General features: G+C 38.7%; 1 protein-coding gene across 1 annotated transcript in view; it reads left to right on the forward strand.

Moving 5' to 3' along the window:
- LOC139701085 (uncharacterized) overlaps window positions 1-18,041 on the forward strand; it is a 434,732-nt gene that overhangs the window by 313,597 nt on the left and 103,094 nt on the right. The window contains exon 6 of the mRNA XM_071599661.1: window positions 15,957-16,076. Coding sequence (XP_071455762.1) covers window positions 15,957-16,076 — 120 coding nt within the window. The remainder of the gene's footprint in view (window positions 1-15,956; window positions 16,077-18,041) is intronic.

Genomic DNA, 18,041 nt, shown 5'->3' on the forward strand with positions numbered 1-18,041 from the left:
TAATAATATTCACGCAATTATGACATACATGAACATTACTACGCCAATCAAAATGCTCGGTATCTATATTTCTTCTTTGTCTTTTGGAGATCTCCAATCAATCCTCTCTCCTCGTGCACACAATACCGTGCACCTCTTCGTTTGTTTCCCTTTCCGTCAATTTAACGTTTTCCATCCTTCCCCATAAACCTCCTAACTACATCTATAATATTGTATCAATGACTGTTTCCGTCTCGTAAAAAAACCACTCCTTTGTTTTCTATTCAGCATTAAAATAGATGGTAATTTTTTTGTGCAGATTTTGTGAAGATTTTTTTACACTTCTCATCTCATCTTTGCTTCAGGTTCAAAGTTGAAGGGGAAATTAGGACAGCTTTATTTTTCTCAGTCTTTTATCATATTATTTATTTCATTTAAGATACGTAAAATATATGTATATGCATGGGTGAAGATCCTTGTAGCTAAGCTTAAGGGTTGAAAAATAAAGTTCTATCATCATATGCCCGATGAAAACCGTAAGGATGAAATATAGCCGTGCATTAAATGTTGAAACTTATCAGGTGTGGTTTTAAGAATCGGACGTTTATGATAATTATGCCTTAGTAAAAAAAAATATGATAATTTTTTTCCAAGATATTCGAAACCTTCATTTCTTACTATTTTGAACTCGTCCATCTACATATATATTAATACAGCGAGAGGAGAAATGTACTAGAAAGGGCATAAATGCCTGGGAAAGAGGATTGGAATTTCCGAACTATATTCACCAATAAAGGGTGGTGACCTTTCTGCTTTTATGTTTTCATTTCACGTATTCATGCGTGGTCAACCGTTTTTATTGAAGGGGCAGTTGTTGGAGGGGGGTGGATGCGGGCGGGTTGAAGGAGATGTGTGTTTCGGACATTTCGTACACCCGGACAAAGTGGTCAGTTTTAAGTGCCCCCACGTAAATGCGTACTTTCACTGAGACAAGGGGAAGAGGGGAAACGATTTTTTTTTATCATTCCTTTCCCCCTCTTTACAGAAAACACCCGCACGGTATTCATGTAGTCTCACTGGGGGTGGGGGATGGGGGAAATAAAAAACAGCGGTTCTCACGAAATTTCTTTCTCTTCCCGAAACATTTTTTCACATCTCCTCCCCCTCTATCCTACTCAGCCCGCTTTTAGCCGTTATACGCGAAATCTAGGGTCCGAAACCAAACTATTTGGAACGGAATTCCCAAGCCGCTTCCTCTCTCCGTTTCATCTCTCTCTCTCCCTATCCTTCTCTCTCATCTCCATCTCCACCCACGCTCGAATGGCCTCTGACCTCTCGATATTTGACCGCGCACAATATTACGACTGTCGATAATACGCCCGGTCCGGATAAAGCGAGAAATCGTGTCGATATTGCACCACCACAGCCGTGACCCGCTCGAGTTTACCCTCTGTAATCTCACCCTCTATTCCTCTCCCACCAATGAGAACTAAGTCTCTTGGCCACCATCCTAAACCTCCATCCTTCCCCTAGAGCGGTACCCCACCTTACCTTCCCTCGTCATCTTAATTCCCCTCCCCCCGACTTCGGTTCTTCTCGGTTTCACCGCCTTCGCTCTGCCCTTTGGGAGTAGCGAGGACGTTGATCTCCACGAAAGTCTTTCACCTCCCTGCACACCCTTTTCCTTTTTTGCCTCATACCCATCCTTCTTCATCCGCCGCTTTCATCAAATAGCAGTCCCACAGAAACCTCCGCGTCGATGCTTCCGAGTCTACCGAGGATATCCTAAAATGTATCCTGTCTGGCGATCCGTCCCGTATGCCATATTGCCGTTCGCAACTCATATATTGTATCCATCCATATTTCCGAATCCAAGGAAAAAAAAGGGAATCATATGTCCGGTGTGGAGTCCGTTGAAATCAACGGACCAAGTATTTCGTAGGTAGGACGGGAAAGTAAACAGAAAATTAAGTAATATATGGGAAGATTTAACAAGGAGGATGGGCATTAATGTCATGAGATGTTGATGTAAGGATGATAAGAAAATATGATTGAAAACTTATGTACGGAGAGTGATTTTGTTCGACAGCATGGTCATTGAAACAAGATGATGGTCGTCGATTGGGAGCTTTCGAAAGGTGGAAGTCGAGAAGGAAGAAAAAGATGAAGTGGACTGAAATGAAAACGAACGAAAAAGACCTAGACACCTTAAGAGGGAGGGAAAAAAAATAATTTTTAATTTTCTTAAGCTCTAAGCCTTTTTCACCCTCTCTCCTTATGTTCGGCATATATAATATTCAATTGGCATGACAGCATATAATTTCTGGAATAATTTTAACCACGACCGAAAATTAGTGCTTAGATATATTAAAGCTCGTTCAAATAACCTTTGTTATAAAAAGTACAAGCAAATTTCTATGGAGGTATGTAAAATACACAATTGTCCCTTAAAGCTCTCTCAATAAATGCAAATAAATTCTCGTTTTTTCTCCCAAGAATCCCTCCTCTCTTTCCTTGAACGTTCCCGCTTTTCAATTTCTCAATGCTTTCCGACTGTAAACGTCGCTATGAAGAGATTATATTTCCTCATTACAACACAAGCCTTTCTCATATTATAATTCTTCCCTCGTTTTTTATTATTCTTTCCTTATTACCTCTTTCAGTTTGCAAATTTGGTTCTTTTTCTACACTATTCCTTCCTTCCCCTCACTTCGGGTACAAAAATTTTATCATCGCTAGTTTCATTGGCTGGAGACATTAATCTGCTTTCCTGATCCCGTCCCGGATATACCATTTTGTTCTCCCGATTGCATAGTCAATCCCTCCAATCCAATTACAAATCGCGCTAATTATCTGACCCTTGATTGGGGATCTCAGTAAGAACAATTGATGCTCGTGTAGGGTATACGTCGTGATGAGGAAGGGATTGAGACAGGATTTCCCATTTTCGCCGTATTGTTTCAAAGAAAGGAGGGTTGTATTAAGTAAGGAAGTGTTCATAAAGAGGGGAGAGTTGATGATTGCCACCTGAATCAAAGTTGTAAAGAATGGACTTGTGGACACTTAAATAATGAGCGTATTTTTGTATGGTCAAGAAACTTGTTCGTTGAGGCCGATGGATAAACGTAAATTAAAGGCATAAGATACAAGGACAAGCAACGAAGGCATTTGGGCAGGCTAGGGGAAGAGATGGTAATTGGAAAAACTTTAAATTAGACTGTACAAGTGGGCACCGGTAACAATCCTCTTACTTTCCCAAGCCATGCATAGGTAGCACTTCCTCGTTTGTGTGATTTTTTTCTGTCCAGTTTACCTTTCCCATCCTTCTCCGATCCCAAATCTTAATAGCCTCAAATCTACGTCTATCATCCAACTTCAATGACATATATATATATATATATATATATATATATATATATATATATATATATATATATATATATATATTTAGGGTAATCTACCGGTTAAGGTAGGTTTTGGATGGACACAACTACCAAACAAACATTTTATTTCTCCTAACAAAACACGAAATCCATCATCCTACTCTATATCAGGTCCCTCTTCATCTCTGAGTACTTTCTTCCACCCTTCATCTCGTCCAAAATCCCTATCCTCTTCCTTCCCTTTCCTCTTTTGCCCGACATTCTTCCCCTCTATCACAGTCTTCAACATCCCACTACCGGTCAACACCCCCTTCAGTCACTTTTCCTGCCTCCATAGGATTTCTCCCAACAAACCCCTCTCTTCGCCCACTATACCAAGTGCTTCCTCATTTGTTTTCTATATATATGTATATGTATATATATATATATATATATATATATAAAAAATATTATATATTATATATAATATTATATATATATTATATATAATATTATATATATATTATATTATATATATTATATTACTTTATATATATTACTTATATACTAGTATATATTATATTGTATATTTTTTTTATATAAGTATCCACGGATTAAAAAACAACGCTCCATATAAAAGTTATGACGAGCCTTTGCTTAACATCGCTTCTTTGCATTACGCATGTCATCTCCTTCTAATGTCTCTCCAGACTTGAACAATTTGGTCCAACAAACCGCTATGATGTGTAAACTGTTTCAACTTTTCCAATATTTACCCTCAAATTTTAATATTCAGCGTATCTTTCAGCGTTTTTGAAAACCTAAAAACCTTTGATTATTTGACGTCTCATCTCATACCCATCTTATTGATTTTCTACCTCTCTCAAAAATGCAATTAAACTTCTGGCTGACTAGCCATCTAAAAGCTGGTTCAACTGCAAAACTTAATGAGTTCATGGATAAACCACTAACTTTCATTCCTAAATCCATTTCATCCTCATACACGTTGAAAAGCATATGTAATAGTTCCTGCAATTAAAATCCAAATTCAATCTTCGCTTCCGTGTGAAAACGTTCGCATAATAGCTGTTCGTATCGTGAGTTCAGCAAGCTCTCTCGCTGCATCGACCGGGCACTATACGTATGTAGTCATTGAGTGCTGCCTTTATGGCAATGAGTGGTGCTGTTAACACTCCTACGTGCAGCGTGCCGTATATATTTTCCCCAAGAATAGCGGCGCAAGTCATAACGTAATCTAAATGTACTTCTTGCCCGCAATTCTTCGTTCCGACTCCCATGAGCGTGAAGTCGGGGAAAACCACTCTGCCGAGTGGGTTTGGGTACGTACCAGACATGAGAAACGGTGAATTGAATAATACGGTTTCAAAAGCCGTGAGAATGCTCTTTCTCCATCTCTCTCTCTCTCTCTCTTTAAAGCCTTTTGTGTTTGAAAGTTCTGCAGCCTTTATGGAAATACTCCATTATCCTCCTTTCCCGGTCGTTACAAGCATTTAAATATATCCTATTTTCCATCTTCTTAACGGTGGTTAGATATGATTAGCTTGCTGCCTCTGTTAAGTCGAATATTCTGTCGGATATTCTTATTTTTTTCACCAATCAATCCACAAATATAACTTTATCAGTCATAATTATTTATTATTTCCTTTTACTCAGACGTTTTACCGTCATTTTCAACTCAAAATAATATAATATGTAGTAATATTTCTTATTATAATTATTACTTAGTCTAACTTTTGATGTTGGTTTTGTTGGACACATACGGAACAACTATATATTCCTTCCTTACGAAACACAATTTGACATCCAACTCTACAACAAGCTACTCATCAATTCCGCATACTTCCTTCATCCCTTCATTCCGACCAATATGCCTATCATATGCCTGCCCCTTCCTTGTTTGCCTTACGTCCTCCTTTCTATATCACAGTCTTCAACATCCCACGGCCAATCAATATGCTTTGGATCCATCTTTCTCCTGCCTCCTTTTGGTTTCTCTCTACAATCCCCTCTCCTCCCCTACCATACCTAGTACTTCCTCATTTGTTTTCCTTTCTGTCCACTTCACCTTCTCCATACTTCTCCACACGAACATTTCAAAAGCCTCCAAACCTGCGCCTATCATCCTGCTTCAATGACCATGTTTCTGCGCCGTGGAAAACCACCATCCATATCAAAGTTTTAACAAGCCTTTATATTCATATTCTTACTCAAGGTCTTTCATAAATTCCCTAATTCTTGTAAATGCTTATTTGCCTAGCTTAATTCTTCTTTTTATACCCATACCACTTCGACCATTTTGGTCCAAAACTCTTATAAAGTAGATGAAGTTTTCCACATGCTATAGTGTATGGAATAATAGATGTACGTTTATTTAAAAGAATCAACTCAAAGAGTTGAGTTGACTCTTATATATTATACTAGTTTTGGCATAAAAATGCGCGCTACAACATTTTTATAGTTTACTATCCTTGAGTTATTTTATAATATATATTTTTGATAAAAAATATTGGCATTAATTTAATATCATCTTTTTAATGAAACATATTGCTCACCTTCCCATGTTGAATCGGGAGAAATAAATGATGAAACTGCCATTGTTTCCGAGTTTCTCGTCGTGAAAGTGAAAATGGCTCTTTGCTGAAATGTGCTTGTCAATTGTTAATATCTCAGCTTCGAGTTGAAGCGATTAGTTGATCGCTGAAAGGCAAATGATTCTATAGTCTCTTTTTACATCAAAAAATGGCAAAGTGTTCACTTTTTAGGAGATATTTTGAAAATACAGTATTTAAATACATATTGGCTTTGATTTTTGTCAACAATGATCATTTTTTACTTCTCAAACATTCAAACCACCCCAAGGAAACAGTGTTTCAAGTCAAATGTGATTAAAACATTACTAATTGATTTTTAGTTCTGATATGGAACTTAGTAATTTATATTTGAAATAACGCAACCAAGTACATACTATTTCGTTATTTAGGAAGTGGACTAGACTGTTTTGGTGAAAGTATTTGGCATAAAGAAGGGAGAATGCTTGGTTAAGTGCGTATTTTACCAAGGTGATGTGGTTAGGTACGGGGAATTGATATAAAATATAAAAATTAAAATTGTGTTAGTAAGCTAGTCATGAACGTGTGACAATCATTTCCATGCGCGTTAAAAATATCAGTTTCATTGATATGGAATGATGTTCATTTTTCATCAAGCAGGTCATGACGTTTTTGAGAAAAAAGAAGGCTCAGCTAAACGTTGAAATAGGGGTACAAACACTAGAACTGGTGGAGCAGTTTATAAGCAAATTGCGATATGAAATAAAATGGCCAAATAGTAGGATAGTTAGACAAAGACTTGCATTAGGCAAAGATGCTATAACAAGAAGGACATGGATGACTAATTGGATAAGGATGTTAAGAAATGGTAATGACAACTTTGATATGAGGCGTGGTTTTGTGCGGCGCGGAAACATGGTCATTGAATTAGGATAATAAGCGTAGATTGTAATGTTTTGAAATGTGGGATTTGAGAATATGGTTACAGAGGATTTTGATTGACAATGGGATGTTGAAGACTGTGCTGGAGGGGAGATTGCTAGGCAAGCAAGGAAGGGGTCGGAATAGGATAGTCATGTTGGAAGGAAAGAATGTAGGTAGGAAGTATGCGGAATAGAAGAGGGGTTTATTGCAATTTGGGGGGTCAGGATGTGTCTTAGGGAAGGCTAAGAAATGGACGGATGTTAAAACTGTGTCTATTCAACAATTACGTACCTATTAATTTGTTTACATTTTTAGTATACGGCTGGATAACTTCTCGGATTTTGTCTTTCTGGTCCGATATTTATGCACACAGAATGAAAATAATAGATTTATTCCAATTTTTCTTGTAGTCATTTTAGTACCCTACAAGCCACCGCTAGGGTGTATGGCAGGGGGTGAATACACACGAGTCTAATTTTGACCCGCATATGACCCTAACTCGTTCTGACATTGAAATTTACTCTTTAAGGGATGGGAATTAGTGTGAAAACATTATATTCATTATTACAATGTAGATATTTATTTTGATGATTGTAGAATTTGTAAGAATAACGCAGAAGAATTCTGGTTTCCCCAGTGATTGGTCCCCATCGTTGGTTTGTCTAGAGTTGAATAATAATCCCGCGGTTGCCATCGTCAAGTTGGTTTTGTTGGATTGTTTTCGATGAATTTGTCTTATTGAGTTGTAATTGTTTAGTTCGTATTGTTGAGTGGGTAATTTTGAGTCTGTTTTGCTTTTGTTGGTTTTGTGACTAGACGAAGTTAGCCAGTAGTAAACGCTGCATTCCACCGATGTTAAAAATTAGAATTTCCTGATGCAAATCCTCTATAGTGGACTCGCTATCGGTACTCCCTGGTGTCAAGATAAATTGGTACGTAGACAGTTACAAACGCACGTATAACAAGTGTATTACGATTGAATTGAAAGCAATAATTGCAACAATTGCGCACGAAGATTTAAAAAAATGGAAAGATAAAACGTAGTTTTTTTTCAGTTCAGTTCTTTTGACCTGTGGATAAAAAAAATATTTTTAAAATGGCGATGAGGTCCTTACGATTACATTTATAATGAAAATATTTTCTTAAGTTATGATCAACGAGCAGAAAGCATGATTAGGGTATTTCCACGCATGCGCGCTCCTTTCGCTTTGAGCCAGCTTATAACGAGCAGGGTATCTTGCGAGACCTACATTCGGAGAATATTTGTACCTGTCGAACGATCATGCACCCCCATACACCCTTCGGTAAGTGTGACGTTTCGCGCAAATTTCCCACGCCTTCTCTCCTACCCTATGAATTGAGGGTTGGAAACCGAGTATGTGGTGTGGGAAGGAGTTATAAAAAGTATGGAAAGCGATAAGGGAAAGAAGCGTCCCTTTCTCTCTTTCTCCCACCCCAATATACCCTTCAGGGTACAAGCCGTATATACGATCTCACAAAGAAGGAGCAATCGCATGAATGCTCGCTCCACCTATTCCGAACTCCCCTCCCCCCCCCCTAAACCCACTAACCCTCCTCCCATTTTCGCATTCCACCCTCGTGTATTGTTGCGTCGAAAGGCACCGCGGAGTGCCCTCCTTCGGGCGAGGAATGCGAACAGAGCGAGGAGAATGACGCATAAACGTTGCGCGTCTTTTTTTCTCCTTCGACCCGTGAGTATTGGTGGATTCGAAAAGTTGGATGCGAAATATATCGAAGGGGAATGTCGATGTTGAATATTTTAAGAGGCGTATTTCGGTTTCGACTTCCTCAACTGGCGTATTTCTTAGAAATATTTTTTTCTTAAAATTGTAACGTACTTGTAATGAATCCATTGCATCTAGCCGCAAGCCAGTGGGAAACCGTTATTGTACGATGGAACGGAAGTATTTTTCGTGATATTTTCTAGATTCGGCTTCTTATTTATAGACTCGGATGGTTGTTGGAAATGCGCAGGTATAAAAAGTTGGCGGGTAATGCCATCTTTTGTCCGCTGCATAAGCGTAGAGGAGCTAGCCTCATTAAAAGTTGTTTTGATAAGCTGAGTAGCGCATCAAAATTAATGAAGGTACTAGTTCCGAAATCACTCCCTGAGTAAAGGTTAAATAACTAATTGCAATTACTTTTGCATTAATTGGAAGGCTGTCTCTTTAGCGAAGGAGTTGAAAATGTATTATTAGTCCCATCTTACGACGGTAGGATGGATCATTCGAAGTAACATAGTACTTGAATGTTGTATTTATCTCATATAACTCTAGTCATTGTCTTTCTTGTTACTCACAGCTCCTCTCGTATGCGTAGAAAAATATATAATTATATATATATATATATATATATATATATATATATATATATATATATATAAATTAAGTGTTGCTTAGTTGTTGGTTTCTCTCTCTCTCTCTCTCCCTCTTGCTAAATGTACACCCCCCCTACACACACACACATAAATATATATATATATATATATATATATATATATATATATATATATATATATATGTGTGTGTGTGTGTGTGTGTTTGTGTGGGGGGGGTGTACATTTAGCAAGAGGGAGAGAGAGAGAGAAAGAAACCAACAACTAAGCAACACTTAATTTTTAATGTTTAATACCTGATGTATAATCACCTCCTGCCACACGTTGCCCCCTGCCGGCCGTGGTTTGAAATGTATTGATATATATATATATATATTCCTCTTCCAATCAACTTTTTTAGAATACCCGTATTTTCTTGAAAAATGGTTTTATTTTACAGTTATGAAGGGATTTTCTTGTGAAGATCCAAAGAAGAAACTTTGGAAAACTTTAAGAGCTCAACGTAGTTTGGTATGTTCTAAAAACTTGGTCATTGAGGCGAGAGGATTTAAAGATACGTGAATTTGAGTCTTTGGAATTTGCTTGTGAATGTGGATGGAAAAAAATAAAATGGACTGGAAGGAAAACGAGCAATGCAGTTCCTAGGTGCGGTATGAGGGAGAGGTGGTAGTTTTCGGAAATTTCGAATAAGAAAGGACAAGTGGATGCAGTAGATAATGAGAGAGGTGATGAGATGATTGAATACTGTGATATAGGGGGAAGAAAATTAGATATGATGGGTAGAAAGATTAAATTAAGGGAGATAAAAAGTATGTAGAGGTAAAGAATGAGTTACTTTAATATGTGGTCTCAGGATTTTTATGTCTCTTAAGGATTAGTAGTACCGTAGTGGGTATTCCAAGGGTCCATCGAAAACCCACCCTGAGCCGGGAAAATACTAGGCTACTGCTAGTAAATAATTATTATTTTTATTGCTGCTCAATGCAACATTTCCCGAGTGTAAAAATCACACGCCTTAACCGGGATCCCGGTCAAAGCGAATGATTTTTACACTCTGAAATTATTGCATTGAAATGCATATTAGCGGATGACTCCGTTAAAAGTCACTGTGGCGGCATCTCCCGCTGTTTCATTGGAATTTATTGCTGGTATTCTACTGTATATGGTAGGCTTTGGATGAACACAGACTATAGAACGGTACAGGGGTACATTTGTGTTCCTCTCCTAAAAAAACACAACCTTACATCCAGTACTAAAATTAGTCCCATCTTCAGTTCTGCATATCTCAACATCCCATCGCCAATCAAAATACCCAGCATCTATCTTTCCCCAATAATCCTCTCTCCTTCCCCACTATGCCTAGATCTTCTTCTTTCGTTTTCCATTTTGTCCATTTCACTTTTTTCGTTCTACTACACAACTTCTGTTTAATTTTTTTGGTAGTTATTAGTATTTGACCGAAAAACTTAATTAATACTGTATAAAAAAGTGATAAGAATTCAGTGCATCTATTCTCTTTGAGAGACCGTTCAATATCCTCATCGTTAAAATTGCAGAAGTGTATTGCCGGAATCGTATCTCAATATACGATATGCGAACCCTTTAGGGAGACCTTCACAAATTGAATGAATTCATACCGCTGATGAAAAATCGGATGCTCCGATGCATAATGATATATCGATGAATAATGTACATCTCGTCTCTCCCCAGGGGGGTTTACAGGGATCGATTGCGGGTCAAATCTCGTGGATACGCTGTTTTTTGTGAACCACCGCTGCCTCAACCTTAATGCTATTTTATTCCTTTTCGCATCAAGTTCCTTCTTCTGAAGAGAGTTTTCCTCGATCCGAATATCGTCCCTTGTCAGTATGGCTCTGGTCCATTCTCTGCATCTAGCCCATGTCTCTGTAACCTGATTCCTTAGTAAATCTGTCTTTGGATTTTTTGAGTCCAGGATTTTGAGGGTTTTATCATTTTTATTTTAGTCTGCCATTAAAGATTCCGGTTTAAGAGTTAAGGTTATATATTCTGTATGGGCCCAAAGTCTAGCCATTGCCACATTTCTAAACCTTAAGTAACGCAATGCAACCTTGTATCCTACACTACAATAAACCATTCTCAAACTCCGCGTACTTTCTGTCTCTTTGTTTTCCATTCATAATTTCGTATATTAATTTTTTCCCTTTGCATCGCTAGTTTTTGGGAAATTCAGGGTAAAAAAATACATTTTACTGACGTTTCTACGAATGCGCTGTCGATGAATTTCAGGTGAAAGGTGATTGTTACGCGTATTTTTGTTACGTGTATTTTTTGACGTCACAGTTCAAGCGGTCTCTATTGTTAGAGAACTTCTGAATTAATTAGATTTTTAAATTCCATGGTGATTGAATGCATTATTGTGCACACGTCGTTCATATTGAAGGTTTGTTTTTTAGATTTTTGACTTATTACCGGCTCCCCTATTATTCTCGGGACATATAATTATTCTTGTACACAAAGTGTGAGAAAAAAAAATCAAACTGCGGCATCTCCCAAAGAAACTGCGGCATCTCCCGCAGTTTCTTTGGAATAATGTAAGGTTTCACAGATCGGCTAAAGCAACTAACTATTTGACTGGCCAAAACGTAGAATTGATGGGTCATCCTCCGTACAGCCCTGATTTAGTACCAAATGACTTCTTTCTATACCCGTTTATCAAGAAAGAATTTCGTGGCCAACGTTTTTCGGCGCCTGAAGAAGCCGTTGATGCATTCAAAAACCATACTTTTGGAGGTACCACAATCGAAGTGGGAAAAGTGTAACGAAAGCAGGTTCGAGCGCATGCAAAAGTGTAATGATTATCATGGAGAATACTTCGAAAAACAATAAATCCATTTTCAACAATAAATGACTGTATTTTCGTTATTAGGCTGAAAATATAAATAGCTACCCTCGTATCACACGAGTTATACCCTGGCTCGGCCCCTTGTGGAAATAATGTTTTTGGAATATTGCTAAATGTTTTCGTTTCTTATCCACTTAGAAGTCCATTTTCATTGAAAACTTTCTCCTTCAATTGGTGCTCCTCGCGGAATACCCTTACGGGAGTTTCACAGATCAGTTCCATTAAATGGGCTGGTGTTAAAAAAAATAAACCCCAGATTGTCGTTTTTGCGGCTAGAATTTCGTCACTATCACAATTCCAGATCGCTGCTTTTACCGCTTTGTGTGTTTCGAGTGGAAGAGGGCAAGAATGGAGTGGAAGCGATGACGCTACGTAAATGATTGATCATGTCCGCTGCAGGAGGACTGTTGTTAGTGCTCGCAATGTACTTGTTCGAGTGCTGGACAAAGAGAAGTGGCGGATTGAATGACATGGTACATAACACCCATTTGAACGATTTCGATTCCTTTATTTATTCAAAGAGTAGACCTGAAAGCTCGGGGCAGTGCTGTAGCCGTAGTTGACCCCTTTCATTTAAGTTTTGTTGGAATAATTTGATGAAAGTCAGTGTTGCGTGACACCTCCAGTCTATTAAGGTTCGAGAGGACTTCACGTTTGCCTGCCTCACTCGATTCTGAATCACATGATAATTTTTTTTTTCACGACAGAAAGGGAGCGAACGTATATCAGCGTGGTGTGTACAACACTTTGCTAGCTCGGAGAGTGAAATGCGCTTAGAATCTTTCCATTATCTAACAAACAGTGGGATGCAGTTTGAATACGGACGATTCGTAATTGACAATTTTCCCGTGGAGTGTTGTCAGTCACATGGTTCTCACAACGTGGCCACTGTTGTCAGTCACATTGTTAGTTCACTGCTTTTTTAGCCTTTTACTGGGTTTATTGGTGTTCGCCGTTCATTCAGTCGTTCAAGTGTTTCGCTATAAATTCTCAGTTCTTGCAAATCAGGCCGTTTATCTCTCTGCTCCCTTTCCAAATTCGATAGCAATACGTCGTTTTAATCTAAAAAGGGAAAGGTTTAGTCAAACAATGATATATTCGCAAAATATTTGGAAAAGATGGGACTTGCAGTTAATATTTCAGTGGCTTACTGGTGTAGGGAGATAAGCAAGGAATCCAGGATTAAGCGCAAAAGAACCAAAGTATCTAGGTTCCCCAGAAGTAGGAAGGATGAGGTGAACATTAAGTGGGAGGGCATAAGCTAAAGTAGTAGTAGTAGTATTTAGGTGAGGCGACCGACAGCTGAGGTCATTTGCGCCATAGGAGATGAATAGGAAAGGATGAAGGGTGGTGAGAAACCCGGTGTCGGCATTAGCCTACTCTTTACGAAAGGCGCCAAGGAGTCCGCAGTTTAACGTCCCATCCGACGGACGGCGTACTCACTCAAAGTGCCCTCCACTAAGCACCTCAAGTAGGGATCGAGATACCTCTGAAAAATATTCAACACCACCGGGATTTGAATCCGGGCCCTTTGGGTGGGAAGCCAGTACGTCAGCCTCCGCACCATCTCGATCCCCTGCATAAGCTAGAGCTAGGAAGAGCCCTTTGGAGAAAAATGGGTGTCGTTGTAGCAGAGACCCGAAGTGGAAAAGAATTAGTAAGAAAAAAAGGTTTTAGTAACGGTAACAGCAATTTAATACGTAAAGGACATTGAAGAGTAACATAAAATTTGAAGGGTAGTATTTTTTCTCGCAGATTAATGTTAATGAAAGTAGTCTAGCGACTTAGCTAGATTTTGAATAGACGCACGGGCTAACCACCGCTACAGGTATGCATCTTATCTTATGGCAAATACTGTCAAACCATATACTACAATAATCCATTCATCAGCTCCTCATACTTCTTTCTTCCGTCCAGAATCGCTATTCTTTTCCTCCCCATTGTCTAACGTCCTCTTACCTTTCAAGGTCTTCAGCATTCCATCATCAATCAAAACATCCCGAAGCAACTTTACTCGGCTACATGTGGAGTTGAGAAACCTTTTTTTTAGATTATCCGTGGATACCTTTGTAAGAATAAACAAACATGAGTTCTTGTTCGGAAAGTACACGCCAATCTTTATTTTCAGTATTTTTATTAATGGAACACCAACGTTAAATTACACTGCAAAAGATTAAGTTAAGCAATATCCAGCATGTTCGCATATTCTCTCTTCAGGATATCGTTGGCGCTGCATGCATTCACACAGATATGGAAGGCACGCAGATGAGCAGAGGGGTCCTAGAACATACTGCATTCTACCTTTTTTCTTCCTTTTGCTTGGACCCCCGTCTCTTTTGGTGAATACCTCTCAAAGACCATTGTACGTGTGCTGAATACATTCGGCCTCTATTGCACTTCCGTCATAGAAAGGTGCATTTTTCAATTACTGCTATTGAACCATCTCCGCTCTAGAATATATTTTGAATTCTGCAGGGGGAAACACGCGCTAACGTCTCAGATAATGTTTTTCAGTCAGTTATTGCCGCACTTAGTATTTCAAACTCTTCGCTACTTGGCTTTGAATGTGCTTAGTATATTTCTGCCTACTCCAATTGTTCAAGAAATACACGACAGTCTCCGAATTCGATTTGTTGAACTCCAAACGTACTTTCTTTCTGAGAGGGATGGAAGTAAGAAAGAATATTTAATGAAATCGCTTTTTCTCGTCCTTATCATTAAGCGTCAAACTCATTTAGTGCTCTTAATTGCAGGATCATTAAATCTTATAGGCTGGCTTTACTCTGCAGGAATAAATCTGTGTTTTATCGGTAAATTTTCAGGTTAATTGAATCGCACAAACCCATGGCACGTAATGAGCATTCCCACCAACGTTGAGTTATGAAAGTAAATATTAAAAGTAAAGTAAAGAGTAAATTTAAAAAAATATTGCCTAAGAAAAGACGAAGGTAGAAAGAAATTGAAACGCGAAAGTAAACAAGAAAAACAACAAATTTTTACCTAACCTTCAATTATTTGTACGTTTCACCTGCGTACAGAGTGTCTCTTTCAGGTCGAAGCGATTGTTGACGTCCATCCCATTGTTATGGTCGAATCTTGCGCTAGACCTAACGCGTTAAAATCGTAACAGTTGAATGTTGAGAGGAGCGCTTAAAACGGTGAAATAAACTGAACAAAATTTTCTTTCGGGAAGATCTGAGAATAATAAAGACACAAAGTGTAGTGCTCGATACGCTGCAAACAAAGTCTCAGCGGACGCCTCAGCGTCATAAGAAGCGTCTAAAATTAGTAATGCCTAGTTTTTAGTTTTTTTGCCTAATTTTTTACCTAATTAGTTTTGTTGGGTCAAGGATGGTCCCCGCGTGAGAGGTCAGTTTTTGGGCATTAAAATAAAATTAGTTTTTCATGTTGTCGTGGCGTATTTTTCCCACAGGTTATTATCGAGGGTACTTGAGGCGACCTTGGAAGGATTTTCTTTTTACTTTCATGGACTTTACATCCTAATTTCGCTTCTTCTTTCGTCTGGACCATTTTCTTGCTCTCTCTCTCTGTCTCTTCCCCTCCAATCCCTCCACCCTTCAACGTTTCCCGTCTCCCCTTACATCTCCCCCTTGGTCCATTTATCACTCCTCAAACTCAGTGCTCTGTCTCAATTTTCATCCTTCGTAATCCACACCGTTTCATCTTCCTATTTCCAAGGAGGGGAGGTGGTTATTCCATAAGAAGGGGACTTGCCTTCTCCAAAATCCGCCACCCCCTTTATTTTCTCCCACATTTTACCCTCCACCCACCCCCACTCACCCCCCCCCCACTTCATCCCTCCTCCTCATCCTCTCATCCACTTACCGAAATTGAAATAGTTTTTTTTTCCTATTGACCAGGAATTCGATTTCCTCCGGCGATCCGACTCACTTGATGGTGTGAAGCATCACTGGAATTCCTCAGGGTCGTCTGTTAACCCCGAAAATACCTCGGCTTTGGCGTTCAACGAGGGTTATCAGGTATGGATGCTTTAGCATTTTTTTTTGCTTTTGAGGCCATCTTGGCCTTATTGGTTTTTTCCTCCCGAACGGCTTTCCGTAATTAAATCCGCTCTACTTTCCGCCATTTTCCACGCGATATGATTGATCTTGTTATTTTTTTTGGTGGGAAACGGGGTCGGTGTGGTGGCTTACTTCCCACCCTAAGGGTTTCAGGTTTTTGAAACCCTGCGGTGGCAAGATTTTTTCAACGTTGTCCCCCATCCCAACTTATTGGGAGAACTTTTCAAAAATGGAGTACGTCATCCGTCGAATTGGGCGTTAAATAAATGTTACTACCCATCACTAGAGGCTTGTTACTAAGTAGGATGTTGAATTGTGTTGACCCTTGTTGAGAGACAAGATATTAAATAAGTTCATCCGAAACCTACTTAACCGGTAGATGATTACCCATATAAATAATTATTACTCCCTCCCTATATCCTCTATCAAGTGACTCACGTGCCATAATGGTTCAAATAGCACATAAATCGTTCGTTTGCATTCCTTAATTACAACAACCACCAATTTTTTCCCGATGGAAATCAGGGTACCTTAACGAGGCGATAACCACCCGTGCAAATCTCGCTCAATATCCCGGTACTTAGAAAAACCGAAGGTTTTTTTCTTGCCGTCACTCCTGTCCGTTCCTCCCACGACCCTCTTAAATGTCCACTCGATTCCCTACCCTCTTACTTCCTTTATTGCGGACTTGGTGTAATATTCCATCGAGTGGGTTTGTTGGGAAAAGAACTTTTCCCAACCATTTAACTTCCGTTATTTTCTCCGGTGGAAGCTTCGGTGTCTATGAACATAACCATGAAACATTTTCCCTTCTCTTTGCCAAACATCTTCCCGCCATAAAACCCCTTTCCGTTCATTCTTCCTAGGATTTCTCGTTTGTCATTTAACTCCGTAAATCTTAAGCTCCATCATTAATCCAGAATGACAAGACTTTCATCTTTTACAGTGTTATCATTTCCCGTTTCTTATGTGGTCTCAACTTCGCCGCTAAAGGAGATAGATATATCGAGAGTGGTCATCTGTCCTAGGATAAGTCCGACTTAGCCAATTTATATCTACAATGGATCCGTTCTTAAATCACGAAAAGGCTTAACCCTTTTTGTTTTATTCCTCTCCTCCCTCTTTTTTAAGCATCCGTAAAATTTACACCTCCATATGCTCTTTTTCTTAATTACCGACGTCATCATTGAAACATGAAAAATATGAGTCTTTGTTCAGTGAAATAAAGGGCATTTCGAAATGGGAAAGTGTTTTTCAATAAAATTGACTCACTGATTTATGACAAGTTTGTTGCTTGCAGTGAACAAAATTTAAGAAAACGTATTTCTTTGCGTTTTATTTGTGATATAATAGTATGTTTGTAAGATATCAATCCTTAGAGCCAATATTTATTTTTAAGAAATCTTTATCGATATTTTGGTCAACTGGGTAACCATCAACGGGAGTGAGATTTTGAAACAGCAATTGTGAGGCACTGCCCGTGGTCCAGTGGTCAAGTACTGCCCACTTTGACCACGGGTAATACCTTGCTACTGTTGTCTCCCCCACCCTCCGTTGAAAAATTCTCCCTCCCATTAATGGTCACTTAAATAACCAAAATATCGTAATGTATGTGGAGTTCTTAAAAATCGATATTGGCTCTAAGGATTGAGACCTTACAAACTGAGAGACAATACTTCAAACCTTCTTCGTTTTAATAGAATACGAATCAATGGTGAAATAAGACGTATGTTGCGAAAGTGTTTTTCAATAAGATTTCAATGAATAATTGAGAAAACTCCTTAAACCCTTATTCCGTTATAAGATGCATCATATTGCAATCTAAATTGTTTTTTTCCACTTGCTATTAAGTTTATTATGCCGTTGCAGCTCGAAAGAATCCTTAAATGATCCATAGTGTTCTAACTGTTTTAAGATAATTTT

This window comes from Hetaerina americana, unplaced genomic scaffold (genome assembly GCF_022747635.1).
Source record: "Hetaerina americana unplaced genomic scaffold, ioHetAmer1.1.p SCAF_11, whole genome shotgun sequence".
NCBI classification, from domain to species: domain Eukaryota; kingdom Metazoa; phylum Arthropoda; class Insecta; order Odonata; family Calopterygidae; genus Hetaerina; species Hetaerina americana.